The sequence below is a fragment of the Vanellus vanellus genome, assembly GCF_965231255.1.
Source record: "Vanellus vanellus genome assembly, chromosome: 13".
Lineage (NCBI taxonomy): Eukaryota > Metazoa > Chordata > Aves > Charadriiformes > Charadriidae > Vanellus > Vanellus vanellus.
In genome coordinates, this window is record NC_138918.1 from 362,164 (window position 1) to 381,513 (window position 19,350).

The 19,350-nt window shown below is 53.8% G+C and overlaps 1 protein-coding gene across 2 annotated transcripts in view; it reads left to right on the top strand.

The window, feature by feature from the left end:
- DPYSL3 (dihydropyrimidinase like 3) overlaps positions 1–17,489 on the top strand; it is a gene marked incomplete at its 5' end in the record, with an annotated part of 40,160 nt that extends 22,671 nt beyond the window's left edge. Inside the window, 12 exons of one of the 2 annotated variants that reach the window (XM_082490107.1) lie at positions 2,174–2,358; positions 3,415–3,579; positions 3,805–3,866; positions 4,294–4,374; positions 6,694–6,762; positions 9,290–9,410; positions 10,923–11,079; positions 14,149–14,290; positions 14,638–14,808; positions 15,408–15,587; positions 16,175–16,337; positions 16,813–17,489. In XM_082490107.1, the coding sequence (XP_082346233.1) occupies positions 2,174–2,358; positions 3,415–3,579; positions 3,805–3,866; positions 4,294–4,374; positions 6,694–6,762; positions 9,290–9,410; positions 10,923–11,079; positions 14,149–14,290; positions 14,638–14,808; positions 15,408–15,587; positions 16,175–16,337; positions 16,813–16,901 (1,585 nt within the window). In that variant the 3' untranslated portion in view covers positions 16,902–17,489. The remainder of the gene's footprint in view (positions 1–2,173; positions 2,359–3,414; positions 3,580–3,804; positions 3,867–4,293; positions 4,375–6,693; positions 6,763–9,289; positions 9,411–10,922; positions 11,080–14,148; positions 14,291–14,637; positions 14,809–15,407; positions 15,588–16,174; positions 16,338–16,812) is intronic. The other variant, XM_082490108.1, reaches the window with a different exon arrangement.
- Between the last annotated feature and the right edge of the window lie 1,861 nt (positions 17,490–19,350).

The following is a 19,350-nucleotide window of genomic DNA, read 5'->3' on the forward strand; positions in this document are numbered from 1 at the left end:
TGACGTCTTTACATAGGAACTCCGGTGATTGAATTGCAGTTGGGCTGGTGACTTTGTGACACAGCATCCATTTGGGTATCCATCAGATACCCAACGCTCTATCTAATTGCACCAGGAACAAGATTTATCTGTGACTCTGTTTTGCCCTGTGTTAACAGTATTAGCATGAATTAGATCCCATTTGTTAGCACTAACAAGTGCAGAGCTGTGCTGCAGGTCATCTGCATCCCTGAGATTTTCAGAAATCGCAGGCAAACCTCTTCCCCCCCCCCTCCCCCCCCCAGCTTTTTTTTTGTGTATGTTGCAGAGGTGCAGTAAAAACTCCGTTGTTTAAAAACTGCAGTTCAAATGTGGCAAATGTATCACACTGGGACCAGCTCCAAGCTGGGTGAATTGAAAGAACTATGGTAGTTTATAGCAGAGAGGCTTGAAAAGGTATTGCTTGCTCTATGTTAAGAGGAAAATATCCAGCCTTCCCAGAATGGTATATTTTAAAAATCCACCAGCAGAGAAATACTTCAAGAAGTGGGGCTGGTTTTTTATGAGGCTGTTTTTAGCTCATGGACAAGAGCATTTGTGATTGACTAGTACTCGTGCCCAGGCGGAGATCAGAGCCAGCTTCAGGTCTTGCCATGGCGCAGACTTTCTGGGTATCCTTGGGCGAATCACTTAGCCTCGTCTGCAGCCTGGAGGTCGCAGGATTTCGTTGCTTTGGAAGTAAAGTGCTCTTTCACTTGCAAGTGAATACAGCGAGCAGTTCAATTCCTTTGATGATGGATTCATCTCAATAAAAATGGTGGAAAAAGCTGCTGGTTTGTTGCCGCGAGGACACTGGAGCAAGTAGTTCTGTTCACAGAACTTTTGGTATTCTAAGGAACAAAAACCTGCAAAGTCACTAAGGTTGAATGAGGTCCAAAAGTGGAATTTGATCTTCGTTTACTTCCCCAGCGTGCCAAGGAAATCAGAATTTTTCCACTAAAACCAACTTGTCTTTTATCTTGATCTATCAGGGAAGACTGAGGGAGGCTTGATGAAAATAGGATTTCTGAAAGAAGAGATTTGAAGGCTGAGTACTACATATGGACAGATAAAGGGATTGAGGGGGCGGGGGGCTGAGTGAAGGGAGTCCAAAGGTTTGGGTGACCTGGCCTGCAGGAGGGCTGGGTATGTCTGGGGAGGAGTGTTGTGTGCTAGAACAGCACAAACTCCAGAGGACTATAATGGTATTTTAGGTTATGAGTAGATATATGCTGGAACTTTTTAGATTTCCTGTTTTCAGAAGATATTTTTAGGTACTTGGGATTTTAGCTGCCTTCACTACAGCGTGGCCCTGCTGATAGCAAAGATGTCCTTCAGGGGCGTGAAGGAGACAACATGAGAGGGGAGGCCCTGGGGAGGGGGGACTCTGTCTGCGCTCCTTGGGAGGAGGGTGAGCCCGGTGCTTCCAGTCTGTGCCATGAGCCCAGCCGGGCTGTGCGCTCTCCGAGCTCCTCCCCAGGTCCCCAGAGGGACGCTTCCCTTTACCCTTGGGACTTTGTGCTGTGAGCGGCATTACAAGGCCCTGACGAGCCCTGAGCCGGCCTAGCAGCTGCGGCATTACTCTGGGAAATCATCTTTCTCTGTAAGTAAGCCTCAGACTTGAGCTTTACTTAAGGTGGGCAGAAGGACGGGGGAGAGGAGAGATTAGGGGTGCGTCTTACTGGAAGCAGGGCTGGTGTGGGGTTTTGTGAGCATGCAGCCTGGGTGAACAGGTAGGACTGCTGTGCTGGAAAGGCTTGCAGGAGCCTGGCGCGTGAGTCTGTGGGGTACGAAGTGTCCTAGGCAGCTTCTCACCATATGCTGCAGAGATCTGCACGCCCATCAGACCATACCCCAGCTACCCCAACCAGTGCCTGCCCCAGACAGCGGGTGCCATCATAGGCACCACTAGAGCAGCCGGCCAGATGGCAGCCACCCCTGGACTGTGCAAATCATAGGTTTAAGCAAGCCAGACAGTCCTGCCTTTTGCTGCAGCGTGAGGTGGCTCCTGCAAGCCCAGGCGTGGGAGTGGGAAGGAGCAGGGCATTTCTGCCAGCGGGAGATGATCTGGCTGCTCCTTAGCTGAACTGTTCATTGATTATGTGTGGCTGGTTTCCGTTTGTGTGTGGCTCACCATCTTGGTATGATCTCACAGGCAGATTGGAGACAATCTGATTGTCCCCGGAGGGGTCAAAACCATAGAAGCCAACGGGAAGATGGTGATCCCTGGAGGAATTGATGTCCACACTCGCCTGCAGATGCCATACAAGGGGATGACCGCTGTGGATGATTTCTTCCAAGGGACGAAAGCAGCCCTGGCTGGTGGAACCACCATGATCAGTGAGTGCAGCAGGCAGGTCCTGTATGTGACAGCACCCAGCACTCTTGGAACATTGCCCAGTTGTTTCTTTTTCTCTTTGCTTTTTCAGTCATCTTTGTTTTAAAGGTCCCTGACAGCGTGCTCACTTTTCTGTGGTGTCTGTCAATGCAGTCTAGAGAGTGAGGAGTGGGATGAATCTTTGGTACTTTTAGTAATACTGAAGTGGTGGGATGGGAGATTTGCATAAGACCCCTTACCCTTGCAGATCCCGTGTTCCACAGTGCTTCCAGCAGCCTCCATCCACTGGTACCCCTGGAACCCTCAACAAGGAACAATGGCATAACTTTTTTTCCCTGTTACATAAAAATAGGGCAGCATGGTGGTCAGATGACTCTGAGCAGAGGAACGGAGCAATGTCCTGGCATCCCGCACTGCTCGGAAATAAACAGTGCTAACGAAAAAGGAAAGGGAATTCTGAGGTCCTTCCTTGGAGAAGGCCATGGTGGTGCAGTGGTTTGAGGTCCAGGTTTTACTGCTGTGCAGTGGTCACAGCTGTGTTTACTGCAGGGTTTCTTGAGATGCAGGAGCAACTGTTCATGCTTCCAGTAAAGCACTGGGTTTCTTGCCTTCCTCCTACCGGTTCTCCTTGCCCCGTGGGCCAAAAAAAGTTGTGTGAAATGGACTGTGGCAGGGCATGGGGATTATATGGTGGGCAATAAAAGGTACATTAGTATTGCATCGTGGGAGGAGGCTATGTGTTAATGGGGTGGAAATGGGGGTGAGGAAGGACAAGGCCCTTCAGCTTTCAGCTGATTTCTCAGCAGAAGCCTGTAAAAGCCCCTGGTCCCCTGCCAAAGGCCATTAAGCAAAGGCCCTGTGTGTTCCCCTGCCGGTAAATGCACTTGGGGGAGCCTGGGCACGTTGCGGCGGTGATGGGGACTGCCCTTCCGAGCTGCCCTAAAGCTGCTGAGGAGATGAGCCTGGCATCGTGGAGGTGCCTGGCAGCATGCGGGGCCGCGGTGGGGTGGCCAGGCAGGGAGCCATTGCCCACCCCTCGCCCTGCCATGCCTCTGCAGTGGACCACGTGGTGCCAGACCCCGAGTCCAGCCTGGTGGAGGCGTTGGAGCGGTGGCGGGAGTGGGCTGACGGGAAGGCCTGCTGCGACTACGCGCTGCACGTGGACATCCCCCGCTGGAGCGACCGCGTCCGGCAGGAGCTGCACACCATGGTCCAAGAGAAAGGTTTGCTGCGCGTCGGCCTCGGCGACACGCATCCCCTCGCTGCGGGGTGGTGCCAGTGGAAGGAGGGCAGGGGGTGACCCTGCCATCGTCCTTCCTCTCGCTGTGCAGTGCTTGCTGGGATTCTGCATGGAGCGAGCGGGAGTTGTGCCCTGCGGGAGGGCTGGCGGGGAAGGCAGCCCGGAGCAGGGAGAGTCCCCAGCTCACCCCTCTCTCCTCTGCCCCTAGGAGTTAACTCCTTCATGGTGTACATGGCCTACAAGGATTTGTACCAGATGTCGAACACTGAGGTGAGACCCCCTTTGCTGCCTTGGTTGTGCCGGTGTGAGGGGCCACGGGGGACGGTGGCCGTGCTGGGCACAGGGAGGCCGGGGCGGCAGGCAGCCCACTACTCCTGGCCGGGCCTCGTGGCTCCTCTCCTCTGCCCTTGCTGCCTTGGGAGGGCTGTGGGCATGGTGTCCCTGCCATGGGCCGGCCGGGCGCCTGCACTGCAGGAGGAGGCAGAGGTCTGGCCTGGAGATCACCGAGAGCATCCGCTGGCGGCCGTGGCCTTCAGAGAGCACTGCCTGGCATGGCTGGAGCTGGTCCCGGTGTGCTCATGCCAGGCACAGCCGCTGCCGGGGCCTTGGGCTGAAGGGCCGTGCGGGCTGCCGGGGCCGTGCACAGGCCAGGGCGGGCTGCCTGCTCAGTAACCATCTTTTCTTGTCTCTCTTTCAGCTGTATGAGATATTCAGCTGCCTGGCAGAACTGGGTGCCATAGCTCAAGTTCATGCTGAAAATGGAGATATAATTGCACAGGTAACTAACTGCTGTTCAGGTATGCAGAGACTGAAAATCTATCCCAGGCAGATTCGGTGTGGGGCATTGACAAAATGACTCTAAAGCTGCATGGATGTCTTTTGCAAGGTGATCTCTTTGCTGCTCAGCAGCAATACCAAATTTACCACGATTTTCTGCTGTGAATATATGGTGCCTAAGCAAATTTGAAATAGTGAATTAGCGATTATCTAAATGGACAAGAGTGGACCATCAGGTACTGTATGTTCACTCCAACCACAGCTCTTTGGTGTGGAGAGGCAAAGACCTTTGCCTTGAACATAATCAGCTAAGAGAGTTAATGGGTATTGAAAAGTGCCGTGGCAAGAGAGGAATTTTCTCCCTGCTGTAAGCCAGCAGCCGGCTGATGGAGCTGGATTTACAAGGGAATTGTTATGAGGGGTCTGGTTTGGTGTTCACGTGGGTAGGCTGCATCGACCTGCTGTGTTGTAATTGCTGCTGGATGAGAGAAAGTCCAAATGTTTTGATTTTCATTAAGACAGAGAAGATGTTGCTCAGTTATGCTCTGCAGCTACTTGTTTTTTCCCATCTCTCTTATTCTTGAGAGTTGAAGGAGTGTGAACTAAGGTCATTCTTCAAACATCCTCTCAGACTACAAAAACCAGTTTTTCTTTGGACTTTTTAGAGCTGCAGTGAACAATTGGATGGCTCTTTCAAACAAAACCAAAGAGTGAACAGAGGAATTGTCTTGGATAGAGTCTTGGATCTTTACTTCAGCACCAGCCTAACCACAAAATGCCCCAAAACTATTAGTTGGTAGCACTTCACAGCCCTGGGAATTGCTTCCTTCTGTCAGGACTGATTGAAACATCACAGGCTGGCGTAGGGCTCAGCGTGTTGTTAGCACAAAGATGTGATACTTGTGGTCATCTGCTGGTGGTGGTTCCCAGGAAGCAGGCAGAGGATTTGTCCTCTCCATTCCCTATTTCAGTCTATTTTACTTTCAGTGGTCCTGGTGACTGTGTTTCTTCAGAATTTGGTCAACATAGGAGAGGAGGTTGCAGGGGGAGAGATGTGCTGCATGGCCTAAACAGAATTAGGACGCGAGCAGAGCTCCAGACTTCAGACTCTGACGTGGTGTAGGTGGTGGGAGAGTGGTTTGTGGTGGGGAGAAGAGTATTGTCAAGTCTTTGCTTGGCACTTCCACTGTGGCAGAGGTGTCAGAGAAGGTAACACACAGCACTTACCTGCTGTGCACCCTCATCCTGTGATACGTTCCTCTGGCAGCTGTGAACACATCTGTTATTGTTGCTGGAGGTACACAGTCCTGACACAGATTGGTGGCATTATTTAATGCCTATGATATGCTCAGTACTCTACAAGACACAAGAAAAAGTGCCTAAAACTGCTTGCTTACAGGCTTGCTATTACTGCTGCTGTGCATCCACTTCACACCCCACCACACCTCTTGGAGAAATGTTGCCTGTTGTGCGACTGCACATGGTGTCTGCAAGTCAAGGGCAGGTGTTGGGTGGGAGCAAACATGTGCATTGCCACAGGCAGAGACAGCACGTGGGTAAAGGTGCGAGGGTCAGAAAGGTCCCCACGTGCCTTGGTCAGGGCAGACCATGAAGTCCCCCTGTATGTTTCCTTTGACCTCTGTCAAAGGGGGACATTTGAAACAAGGGAATGCAAGAGAAATCTCTAGGGTACAGGCAGGAGATAGGCAGGCCAGCGCATGCAGCACACACGCACATGCAATAATCTGTGGTCCTTATAACAGCAAAATACTTGGGATAATGTTAATACAGGAAACCAACACCCTACACCACCAGCTTCTATAGAAGTTGATACAGGACACGATTTAGCACTTGCCGATATCCAAATGATTAAATAACAGCACTGGGGACCTAGGAGTAACCTTGGGAGAATTTTTTATTGGCTTTTAATGATTGTTTTCTCAATAGTTTCTACTCAGACTACTTGCTTTACAGAAGGGGAGCCAGGGAGGGCCTTGGAAAGGGACTGTAAACATATCAAGTCCTGTTTGTGGAGCTGGGGAGTTTTGTACCCTTTTTTCCTCCACACTGTGCTTATTTCCTCAAAGAGGTTTCAGTTGGTGGCTGCGCTCCCTCCAAGCACTCCCGTTTCCCCATCCCTCCCTCGTTCTCTCTCAAACCCCTTGAGGGTGCAGCAGCCTCTCACTGTGCATTATGGTCCCACAGGACACAGGGTGGTGGCAGTCCCGAGGGAAGGGCTCAACACAGTAGGGATCTGCTTTTCTGTGTGGTTGATAGTTTCACAGTCTTGTAATGTCCCTCTGTCCTTTCCATGTCCTAGGAACAAACCAGGATGTTGGAGATGGGAATAACTGGCCCCGAGGGCCACGTGCTGAGCAGACCGGAGGAGGTAAGGTGCAAAGGACGGTACCAGCCTTGCTGGACTGAAGAGCTTTCCCCACAAGTCACAGTAGGGCTTAGTGTACGTAGTGGGGCCAAGTGAGCATCGTGTGTTTGTGTGTGTATGCACCTATGGGTATCCATTTATATGGGCAACACTGTCTTGTTCATCGTCAGCCCAGGAAGGAGTGAGGTGTACATTTGTGACATTTTTTAGTCTTGCTCAGGTCTCCTGGCAGAGACAGGGGCTTCTGAGTCTCCCAGAGATTAATCAATCAACAAAAAGATCTGTATGGCTGTAGCAGCATCTGGGGCTGGTTTGGGGGCATTTATCTTATATAGGTGACTCCACGGGTGTAAAAGGCCTCAGAAGAATCGAATGATGAGTTTTAGTTCCTCTGAAAATTCACTGCTCATGTCTGTCTGAGTGCAGACAGATTCCAGCCTCTTCTTGCTTAATCTCTGCTGAGGGTCTCAAGTGTGTTTCAAAATCAGACGGACAAAGCCATTGGTGGAAGGAGTGGGAGGGAAGGAGAGGGGGAATTTCCTGGTTACAAATCATTGTCAAGACACTAATTAAATTACTTCTAATTTTAGCTCACAGGGTATTTTTCTGTTTGGTCCATTACTCTGAGTTGAGTCTAATTTTAGATAGGTTTTCTTGAGATAGCTCCCTGTTGAGAGGTGCTTTTAACTTTCCATAGCACGCGAAAGAAGAAAACTATAGGAATTTGGTACAATAGCAAAGCCGAGCAGGGGAGCGGAGGGACAGATTTGTACTTCAGGGTCTGCTGGAAGTAAAATCAGTTGGCTTAAATTGAAAGTGTAAGAAGCTGACTGTATTATGGCTGGTAACAACATATATAGCTTAGTGTAATACAGTGTTTAATCTCTTTGAAGCATGGGACTGTAAAGCATTTTCCTGTACAGGGAAGAGACTCGTTGTCAAATACAGTAGATCAGAGTCCCTCTGTGTGTAAACTGCCATTTATTTTTATGGCTCTAGACCCGTCACCACTAGTTGGCAAGCTAACCTGCAATTATGGGATGCTGTGGTTGTGCCAGGATTTGAGAACTGTCCTATTATCATAAGACAGCACTGCGGTTCTTCTCCTCTAAAGCCGGTAAAACATTATTGAGTGTTTGATCTTGAAATGCCATTAAAGCATGAGGCAACTGGGAACAGTGCAAAAACACTCTAGATACCGTCTTTCAGCCAAATCCAGATCTAATTGCCTTTGAAAATAAACAGTGTCCCTTTTCCAGAGCATCCTCTACCAGGGAGAACGTTAGGTAGAGCACAAATGACCCTCCTACCACGACTAAAGCCTGCAGGTTGATGGCAAAGCATTGGGAGGGTGGTCCATAGCTCCATGGGTGCGTTCTGTCCCGGAGGGACCTTAGTGTGGGTTAAAGACATGCTCTTCTCTCAGATGATGGTGATGATTTGGTAGGGCAGGATGGTGCTGCTCCAGATTGTAAGCTGCTCTGAAGGGTCTTCAGTGATGGCTCTCTTTGCTCCTGTCCACGTGTTAAACCCTGTCAGCTGCTCAAGTCTGTAAGCATGCTGATAAAAATACTTTCTTGTCGAAATTTCTGTTTCAAGAGTCTTTAAGCAGAAGAGATAAAACTCTCTTCACTCTGCAACAAATAAGCCTGCAGAAATATGAGAGGTGTATGGGTGCATGTGTGTCTGGGTGCAGTGGTCCGCTTCTCTTGCTACGGGGAGAGTTAAGCTTGCAGGGGCAGCTGCCTGGCCCGCAGGCAGTTACTGCGTTCCCTGCAGCTGGCAGTCCCGGCCTCCCCCGGGAGCTAGCTGATTGGTACATTGTCTTTTTAAGGCTTCTGTTTTGAACTCTCTCATGCCGAAGCTTGAAGCCAAACTGTAGAGCAAACACTTGGAGAAACTCTGGGGTTGAGCTCAGGCTGAGCACGGGCTGATGTAATAGTCCAAAGATATCCCTCGTGATGGAAATCCACCCTCCACTAACAGCAGGACACTGAAACATGGGGCGGGTGTCAGCAGGCTGGGACGAGCGGCAGCTGCATCGCAGGACAGCCAGACCCTGATGCGAACAGCCCGCCAGCGCAGAGCTCATTGCACCCCAGCCACAGGCAGGGTGATGTTTGGTTAAACCAAACGCAGCCACAGGGGAGCCTGGAGCAGCGGCTGTCTGGCATCAGCCTGTGAGCCGTGCTGTCAGGCAGGGGCAGCAGTCCCTGGGCTTCTCTGGCTGTCAGGGGAGCTGGAACCAGGCAGTGGAAAAAGCAGATGCAGCTCTGTGCTGGCCCCCGAGCACGGTCCAGGCAGCGCTGCCCTGCTGAGCATCGTGTGGCTGCATCCTGCGGGTTGGGCCAGGCCCTGGGGAGACTGAAGCTTCCCCGTCAGGTCTCCCTGGTTAACCTGCCCTCGGGGTGTCAAGGGTAAGAGCACGGGCACGGGGTGTCAGTAGGAATCCGTGATGTGCCGAGAGGAGTAGGGGCTCTTCCTGCCTGCCCAGTGCTCCTCTGCAGCCGTGTGCCGTTCTCTCTTCCAGCTGGAAGCAGAAGCTGTCTTCCGGGCCATCACTATTGCCAGCCAGACCAACTGTCCTCTCTACATCACTAAAGTGATGAGCAAAAGCGCTGCTGACCTCATCTCCCAAGCCAGAAAGAAAGGTGAGTGGCAGCTTCTGCTGCACACAGCCTTGCTGTTGCCGCTGGGATCCTGGACAACCGGACTCAGCGGTCCTAACGTCCTCACGGTTGTTTGGCCAAGACCACTGCTGTGCCTCAAGTGCAGTCCAGTGCTTCCCCTTCTGCTGGGGAGCAGTTAGTTCAGGGATTTATCTAACTTGTGAAGGACATGGGGACACTGCACCAGCCTGCATGGAGCCACCTCCTGCTGTTACATCAGGTAACGTCAACGTGTGGGTCGCAGGTATAGGAGCAGTGCTTTAAACAAAGTTTGTCTGCGGCTGTGAAAGGCTTTCTGAGGAGGCGCGTCCAATCCATGGGCAAGTGGTTTGAGCTGCTGCATATAGCCCTGGCCTCCCTTTGAAGTGCTGGCCCCTTGGGGGTGCCTGGCTGCCTTTTCAGGTGGCTGGGGGCTCGATTTGTCACTGGTGGTGGAGCACAGGGACTCCCCACCTGCATGTGTGCACGTCCACAGCCGTGCTCAGGGAGCCTCTATAAAAAAGCAGGGAGGAGAAATGCAGAAAATGTATTTGCAGAGAGGGTCTTGGTGGAGTTGGTAACTGTGGGACATAATGACAAGTGTCTCACAGAAGCACTCGCCTAGGTTGTAGAGCGTGTTTGGAAAGAAAAGCACAGTTTCTTGGTCCCCATCCTAGTTTATCAGCATGACAAGCCCTGCTCTGCAGAAAGCCCTTGGTCACCAGCTGCTGCCCTCTCCCCTGGCTTGTCTCTGAAGTCGGGCACCAGAAGGTGGGTGAGGAACAGGAGCAGAGCACGAGCCTGCCAGCTTTTTGATGGCGCATGGTAAATATTTATGAGGGATAAGGGAGCAAGAATGCACAGGAGATGATGGTGAGGGACACTGTGAGAGGCTCGGTTGTCGGCCCCGTGTGGGTTCAGTGTCAGGCTGTGTCGTGATCTGCCCGCCCAGTTGCGGGCTGTCACTTCTTATCAGATTGCCTGACCCCTGCCAGGTGTGCCTGTGCTGCCGCTCAGCTCTGAGATGTGGCTGTCGCTCTCGGGCTGAAAGTCAGCGGGGTGCAGTGCCCCCAGCTACAGCGCAGGGACACCAGTGCTTGCAGGAGTGGCCCGGGTGCCTTGCTTCCCAGCAGCATGGCCGGGACAGGGCAGGCTGGGAAGCAGCCTTCTGCTGGGGCAGGACACCAGGTTGCCAGCATCGTTCATCTCTCTCTGGTGTCTTCTGGGGAACACAGCTCTGCAGCCGTGCCTTCCCACAGTGTGCTCCTGCCAGCCTTGCTCTGCCAGCGGGGTCTGTGTCCCTGAACGGGAGGGCCCTGCGGTGATGGTGGGCAGGGCTGTGGGCCTTGCTGTCCCTCCTGCCTGCCACAGCACCTGAGGTCCAAGCAGGCAGTGTGGGACGGCCCAGCGTGGGTCTGGGTGTGCTCTGGGCACGGCAGGCTGTTGGTAATGCTGTGGAACAGAGAATGCCTCCAGGCTCTGCCAAAACAGAGTCCTTTCTGTCCCCCTTTCCAGGCAATGTGGTGTTTGGTGAGCCAATCACAGCCAGTCTCGGGACCGATGGGACGCACTACTGGAGCAAGAACTGGGCCAAGGCTGCGGCGTTTGTGGTCTCTCCACCTCTGAGCCCAGACCCAACAACGCCTGACTACATCAACTCCCTCCTGGCCAGGTGAGCGACAGCTCTGCTGGGCGATGCTGCTAGCGGGTAGAAGCGGACTCTGGTCTTGGATAGGGAAGGAAGAAGTTAGGGAGTACGTGGGCAGCACAGGCATTAGTCCAGTCTGAACCACTTCACTGTAGGTATTTAATGAGCTGACTGATGAAATGGCTCTGACTCAGAGCCATGGTGGCTTATCCCCAAGAGTGGAGCGAGGACAGGGGAGGCACCATAAGCCTTACATCCGTAATGAGAAAAATACCAAGGCAAGAAGTCACGAACCATTTTAAATGCCCTGAAGAAGGCAAAGAAATGAGGAACAGCTAACGCAGACTTGTCAACAAAAGCATTCACTAAGCAGGAGAAGCCCTTCTGCACGTGAGGAGTGGGGAATGGCTGCCTGGGTTGCAATGGTGCGGGAGAAGGTGGAGGAGTTACAGGTGCCGTAAGCTGGTGGGGGCCCACCGGTCGAATACAAAGCAGACGTTTTCTTCCACCTGTATAGGTTAGCAGTAGTGCAGCCTGCAGAGTGCACGAGGCCTTTAAGGGCAGCTCGCGCACATCTGACAGGGATGGTAGGTCATTTTTTCACCCTGAAGGCAAGGGGGCGGCGAAGGGATTTGTTGAAAATAGAGAGCAAACAATAAAAGCACTTCAGCAATTTGCTTTGACCTTTCACAGTTACACTCCATCCTCTCACTGGCAAGGCACGCACAGCAGCTAGGGACGCAGAGCTCATTGCTGGCCCTGTCCACGCACCACGTGTGGATCGCACACCCCTCTCACCCTGTGTTTGCACATTGAACTGCGTGTGGCGGCTGGTCTGTGTTAGCCAGGGACGACTGACACCGAGGGGGTTGTAAATGGAAATGACCTTTGAGGTAATGCTGGAAACATCTCTGACTAGATGAGCAAGGGATGACTGGTCAGTAGAGGTGTCTCAGCAGAGGGGCACGTTAGGATAAACCTGGGTTGTGCCAGGGTGGAGATGCCATGGCTGGCCTGAGAGAGATGCTGGTGCATTTGGGGTCGGAATATGCAGCTCACCCTGGATTTTGCTGTGATCAACGAGCAAGATGTGCCTCTGCTCAGTCTGGGTGTATGAAATAGGTGCAGGTCTTAGGGACTGGCAGGGAAAAGTGAGCCCGGCTCCTGAACTGGCTTTCTAATCCTTCCCTTTCACTTCAAATTTACCCCAGACCTCAAAGGAGAGGCAAGAGCACTTCTGAGTTCCTGCAGCCCACAGGCGTCTGTCCTGACACCTTTCCCACACTGTTTTCTGTGATGCTTCAGCAGGAGGAGAGGCTGCGAGGCTCCAGCTGGGCTGGATGGCTTGTTTTCTTCCACTGGGACAAATCTGATGGAGATTAGGGAGCATGTTGTGTCGTCAGCCTGGGTCTCTGGCTGTGCAGTCAGTCAGACATATGGCAGAAATTATCAGAGGAAGATGGAGATTACCAGTGGATTAGGGCTGATTCGCAGCCCCAAGCAGAGCCGTTGTGTCCGCACCGTCCCGGTTCAGGCGCAGCCGGTCTGGGAGCCACATGCCTGGGGCCACTTGCCTTGTGTGGGCAGCACCAGGAGCTGGCCCGCATTGGTCTGCTTCCCTTCACCCCGCAGCAGTGACTTACCAGCTGCTGCCTGTCCCCTGCTCCCCAAGGACCCAGCAGCAGATGGGTGACTTCCAGAGAGCCATAGGCAGCTCCTTGCCCTGCCCTGCCTGTCGGCAGCTCGCCGGCTCTGCCCGTTCCTGCCTCTGCCATTGGCGCCAGGAACAGGATGGGTCAGGGCATCTCATCTGACCGGTGACCCTTTCTGGGCAGAGGGGTCTGGATAACAGCGTTGGGCAGCAGCCAGTGTAGAGCGCCGCAATGAAGCTTTTCTGGGCCTCCTGGAGAGAGCTCCGTCTGGGGAGTCCCGACTCCCTTCATCCCACTGTCAGATTTACGTGTGGCTGTGAGGGGTGTTTGGTTTTGTAGCAGTGATGTGGCAGAGGTGCTGCCACTTGGGCCAGAGGCTGCCGCCTGGGCCAACCTGCGCTTGCACACAGCGCTTCTGTCTGCACTGCCGGCTGCTGCCGCTCGTGCTGTGGGTCCATGCGGGGCTGAGAGGAGTCTTCAGTGGGCTCCTGTCGGATGAAACGTCTCAGGCCAGAGCGCTGGAGCCGGGCTGAGGTGCTCTCCTTGCTGGGGAAGGTTGGCAGTGCGAGTGGCGGGCAGCCCACGGGCTCAGCCCCCCATCAGCCCACTCCTGCAGCCACATCCCCTCTCCCGGAGACAGGGGCGATGCCTGCCCGCAGCAGGCTTCCTGTGGGGCAGGAGAGGGCTGTGCTTGCCCCTCGGGGTGCAGGAGCTGGCCATACACAATGAAAGGGCTGGCTGTGGGGGACAGTCCTTGGGTGGAGAGGCCTCTTCCTCCCTGTGTGGCAGAAAGGCTGCTCTCCCAGCAGACCTGAGGTGTCTTTTCCCTTTGTGTTAGTGCAAATCACAGAATCACAGAATTATCAGAGTTGGAAGGGACCTCTAGAGATCATCTAGTCCAACTCCCCTGCTAAAGCAGGATTGCCCAGAGCACATTACTCAGGACTGCATCCAGGCGGGTCTTGAAAATCTCCAGGGAAGGGGACTCCACAACCTCCCTGGGCAGCCTGTGCCCGTGCTCTGTCACCCTCACCGTAAAGAAGTGTTTCCGTGTATTTGAACGGAACTTCCTGTGTTCTAACTTGTGCCCATAAATGTTGGAGTCTTGTATGGAAGGAGATCTTTTGGTTTGACACACAGGCCGCCCTGTTCCCTGGGAGCTGAGCTGTTGACTCCTGTTGTGTGCAGGATGCTGTCCATGCCCCAGGCAGGCAGCACGGCGTGCAGAGCTCTTGTCACCATGCCCCTAGGAGACACGGCTGCTGCAGGGGCCAGGTCGGGTGGAATTCTTCAGACCGAGGGGCTGTAGAAACAGGGGCGCAGAGTAAAACAGAGCTGAGCCAGGGGCTGCCCGTACCCAGAGGAGATACGTGACCTTCGCGTCCCTGCTGTTGTCTGACTGCCAAACGGCTGACAATGCTTTTGTTACCACCCCCCCCAGTGGTGACCTGCAGGTTTCGGGAAGTGCCCACTGTACATTCAGCACCGCACAGAAAGCAATTGGAAAAGACAACTTCACAGCAATCCCAGAAGGGACCAATGGCATAGAGGAACGGATGTCTATCATCTGGGACAAGGCAGTGGTAAGAGTCACGCCAGGGAGAGGGCAGAGCGGGCAGGGTTGACGGGCACCTCAGACACCCGTGTTCTCGCCCCCGCAGAGCAGAGCACGCTGCCTGTCTCCTCTCGGGCTTTGAGAGTCACAATGAGCCAGAGCAGGAGAGGCAGCTGTCATCGATTGAGGGTGAACAGCCAGGAGCTGTTGACTGTGTCCCCAGTTTTTGGTCTGTCTGGCGCCAATAGTAAGACCAGCCGCAGCGTTCTGGGCCCAGTCAGCCAGTGGCTTGTGTGGGAGTGAGTCTGGTGCTTCACGGGGCTCTTACTCTGCCTTTCCCCAAAAGAGCACTTAGTTCTCTTCATGTCTGAGCAGGCCACAGGAAAGATGGATGAAAACCAGTTTGTGGCTGTGACGAGCACTAATGCTGCAAAAATCTTCAACCTGTACCCACGAAAAGGGAGAATAGCAGTGGGCTCGGACAGCGACCTGGTTATATGGGATCCTGATGCAGTGAAGATCGTCACAGCAAAAACCCATCAATCTGTAAGTTGCCTGCTCGTCTGTGGGAATGCTAAAGGGTGGGAGGCTAGCAGCACTGTATAAAGGCTACCTGGCTGCTGGGAGCCTGGCGCTGCCATGCCTTGCAGGGCTCTGAGGAGGAGGGACTGAGTCCAGGCTCCGGGCGATGCCAGCTGTGGCTGTGGGGTAGGATGTCTGTGAGCCCTGGGCTCTGCAGATAGGGCTTTTCTCACCCTTTTCTCTTCTGAGCCTGGCCCACGCAGGTGTAAGGACACGCATTTCTCCTTATTTGGGTTCCTCTTCTGGGTACAAGTTTTTCCTGCCTTTGCCAGCGTGCTTTGTTCATGCCTTACCTCAAGCCTGGGTCCTGCCCTCCTCTGTTGTTGGAGTCCTTGCTCACACCGAGCTTCGAAGCAGCAGGTTCTGGTTCATGTTGGGAGCTCTCGTGGGTTCTTAGTTTGGTGGACTAGTGAACTAAAGGAGGCCTCTGGGGCAGGCAAGGCCGTTACAGGTGTCCTCTCCCTGCTCTGGTGACTTCAGCTGCGAGGTGTGAGGGCTGAACAGTCCTGAGTGGGCAGGCAGTGCTTATGTCGCTCCTCAACGTCATCTCCTGGTTGCCGTAGGCAGCTGAATACAACATCTTTGAAGGGATGGAGCTACGTGGGGCCCCGCTGGTTGTCATATGCCAGGGGAAGATCATGCTGGAGGATGGCAACCTGCATGTGACCCAGGGGACTGGACGCTTCCTGCCCAGCAGCCCTTTCCCTGACTATGTCTACAAGCGCATCAAAGCCAGGAGGAAGGTGAGGAGACAGGGATGCCAAGAGAAAGAGTTGGGAAACTGTTAGCCCAAATTGCCCTTTTCCCTAATAACTGATTGGTTTTCCATTGCTGTTCTCACTGGACTCTGGAAACGGTGCTCCAGACTGGTGTATTTTGAACCTACGGTTGGGATAGTTGAGGCCTGGGTAGAGAGCTTTGACCTTGGAGGCAGATGCGGGGCTGGATCAGCAGTGGGTGGTGCCTGCCCTTGTTGCCGTCCTGCTGCAGCAGGAGTCTGGAGGGAAATGCTGGTTACAAACAAAGAGACTGGGCAAAATGGCCTTTTCCTTCCCCATCCATGCAGCATAAACCCGTGCCTCTTGCACCGGGCTCTGCGCACTTCGCAGGGTGGGAGTGAAGGGAGGCTGTCACACCGGGGGTGGGCGGTGGGGCTGTGCCAGGCCTCAATGCCTCAGGGAGGTTTTGGGCACGCAGGATGGAGGGGCACAGTGGGAATTGCCTCTTCAGTGGGACTGGGGAGTTGTGGATCACTGGAGCGTGATGCTGCCATGGCAGGATGCTCCCTGGGAGCAGAGAAGTGTCACTGTCCTCTTTTGTCTGGTCACAGATGTCGGACATGCATGCTGTGCCCCGGGGCATGTATGACGGACCCGTGTTTGACCTGACCACCACGCCCAAGGGGGGCACCCCTGCAGGGTCAACCAGGGGGTCCCCCACACGGCAGACACCCCCCGTCAGGAACCTCCATCAGTCCGGATTCAGCCTGTCAGGTGAACACACGTGGCGGCTGGGCTGGGAGAGCGCTGGGCCACTGGCCACATTGTCCCAGCCCCTGGTCTGGGGCAGGGAGCAGCTGGGAGATGGCCTGGGGCAAGCTGAGCACAAGAATGGAGCGTGGCAGGGTGAGACACCCTGTGTCCCTTAAAGGATATGGCTGGAGCTGGTCCCCCACCCCACTGCACCTTGCAGTAGAAGCAAGGCAGACTGTGGCCATGGAGGTGCTGGCACAGCATCAGACCCTGCTCTTGCTGCGTGGGTCTGTTCACGGAGAAGCATCTACAGAGATGTTTAAGCCACTGCTGCTCTCGGTGTCGTTACTGGAGTTGGAGAGGGAGCAGGTTGCTGTAGACAGCCTGGGGAGACCCTTCGGCAAGACCCCAGGCTGCCTGACTGCTTGGTCCTGTGAAGAAAAGGCTCTTAACTTTGCTTTCCCCTTTCCCTTTGTGCTTTCTCGTCCTCTCCCAGGTACCCAGATTGATGAAGGCGTTCGCTCCGCAAGCAAGCGCATCGTTGCGCCCCCGGGAGGCCGCTCCAACATAACCTCCCTGAGTTAAATGTCCCTGCCGAGAAGGAAACAAAGTCCCTGTTCAAGCGAAGGAAGAAAAATGGTACATTGGTGTTTAAGAAGGAAAAGCAAATAAACCTGTTCTGAAGAATCAATAAGCCTCAAGCCTTATGTTTCACAAATGCTACTTGCTACCTAGCTTTAAAGATATTGCTTCATTTTGTTTTATGCATAGCCTTAAAATTCTGTTGTTGTTGTTGTTGTGGGTTCGGTCGGGTTGTGTTTTTACTCTTCCTTTCTGTATGCATGCCGCTCAGACAGGTCGCTCGGTTCAGTGTGTTATTCGTGTTGAACGCGTGTGGGAAGCTGCGGTGCGGGACGGCGAAAGGGCCAGGCAGGCGAAGTGGCGGGGGCCGGCCGGGGGCACGGTGTGGGACCGGGAGGGCAGGTTCACGGGAGCTGGTAGGGGCAGGTGGGTCTGTGTCGTGTTCGTGTCCTTCGTCTCCACCCAACGCTCATCGGCATTTCACCATGAGGCCCATGGGGGAGCCCGAATCATCTCTGTAACAGCTGTCACAGCACCTCGTGTAAGGAGTTTTACTACTTTGTACACTTTATTAAAAAAAAAAGTTGTTCCTTCAAACAACTCGTGTTGCTGGCTGGCTTTTTTCTTCCCCAGGCTGCTGCCACCGTGCAGGGGTGCCGTGAAGCTGTGCCCCGCGGGCGCGCTGGGCAGTGGGGGTCCAGCAGGGGCTTTGGGTGGTGTTTGAGCTGGAGGAGCTACAGGGCAGGGACGGGCTGTCAGATGGAAACCACGCGGCGCTCGCTGCTGTAGGTGTCAGGGTATTGGTGTCCCTTCCCTGGCAAAAGCAAAGGTATTGGCAGAACAGTGGGTTGCAAGTGAAGGTCTGTTCCATTTGTTGGTCCGGTCCCTGGCTGCACCCTGACGTGGCCATCGCGGGCTGTTGACACCCGGTGGGAGCTGCGCCTGTCACCTGTGTGGTGACAGAGATCGGCTCCCCATGGCACGGCCTGGGCTTGGTGTTCGGGTCTTCCCAGCTGGGGCTGGCTTGGAGGCTGTTTTCTGTGGGCACCTGTGAGTTAAATGCTCCCCGTCAATCGAACGGTGTTTATCAAACGGAGGGTCACTGCCTTCTAAAGCTTGCAAAGCATGCAGAAAAAAATCTTGATTGGTTTTTAAGTATTACAAAAATTAAGTGTCAATTTAGGTTGAGCTAAATAAATACACTTTTTTTTTTTCTTCCTTAAGTATTTGACCTTGAAATATTTATTTTTACATGCCTGCAACTCAGATAGGACAAGTTGTCCATGCAGCAGTCCTTAAGGGACCGTGCCAGAACAGTCCTGCCAGGGATGGGGAAGGCTGTTCATACTTACAAGTTTTGCGAAGTTCTGCTATCAAGTAATCAAAGATTTTTCCCTGTTGCCTTGTAGTGATTAAGCTGAGACTGTGCCTCCATTTACAGAGGAAGAGGGTAAAAGGGAGATGGTTGTAGAAACCTTCAGGGAATTTTTAAAGATGTGATGTTCTTACCACTTAAGTACTCGGGATTTGGGTTTTTTTTTGGTCAGCCAATACAATGGTATTTATGCAGCAACAGATCTTTACCCAGTGCGGAGCAGGGCTGGTTTCCATGCCTGGGGCTCCAGATAAATACATTTCTGATGTGTGAACCTCTCCACTACCCGCAGCAGAGGGAGGCGAGCATAGCTGTGCACAGTGCAGGGACAGGGACTGCTCTTGGGACAGTCCTTCTTGACCGCGCCTGGCCCCAGACCTGGGGTGGGAGTGGGCAGAGAACAGAGGATCGACAGAAAGCGCTGCCGGGGCTCTGGCTGGCCTCCCTGGGAGCGACACGTCTGAGGGCAGAGGGACACAGAGACCCCTACCCCGCTCAGCGGTGTTACTGCTAGAAAGCAGGGACGGCTGAGGAAGGGCAGAGCAAGAACACAGCGATACTAATTTGGATGCGCTGTGACGTAGCAGGAGAAGGTGGCTTTCCCATTGCCATGACCTCCTTTGAGGACTCTCATCACTTACTGATGAATTAATTCCACTCCAGCTTTGCAGCTCCCTGGACAGAAAAGGGTGAAGGTTTCTCGGTGGGTTGCTCCCGTGCAGGATGCCGCTGCCCCGCTCCGCAGCCCTGCACGCACTGTGCTGCCACTGTGCTGCCACTGTGCCAGCAGCCCGACCTGAGCAAACAAAACCCGGCTACCAGCCACAGCCTGTGGAAGAAGGTGGCGGTGCTGCAGTGCATCAGTCCCTGCGCCTGCCGCGCACGTGCCAGCTGCGCAGCGTGAACGGAGGAGGTGCTCACAGTGCGGTGCCAGCATCCTCCCTGTGCCCTACCTGTTAAAGATATCGGCACCTACAACTGCATTTGGTGCCACTCACATCTCTGTTAGAAATCACTGCAAAATAAAGGCCGGATGGGTGAGAGCAGTGCAGCTCCTGTCCCCGGAGCCGGCAGGGT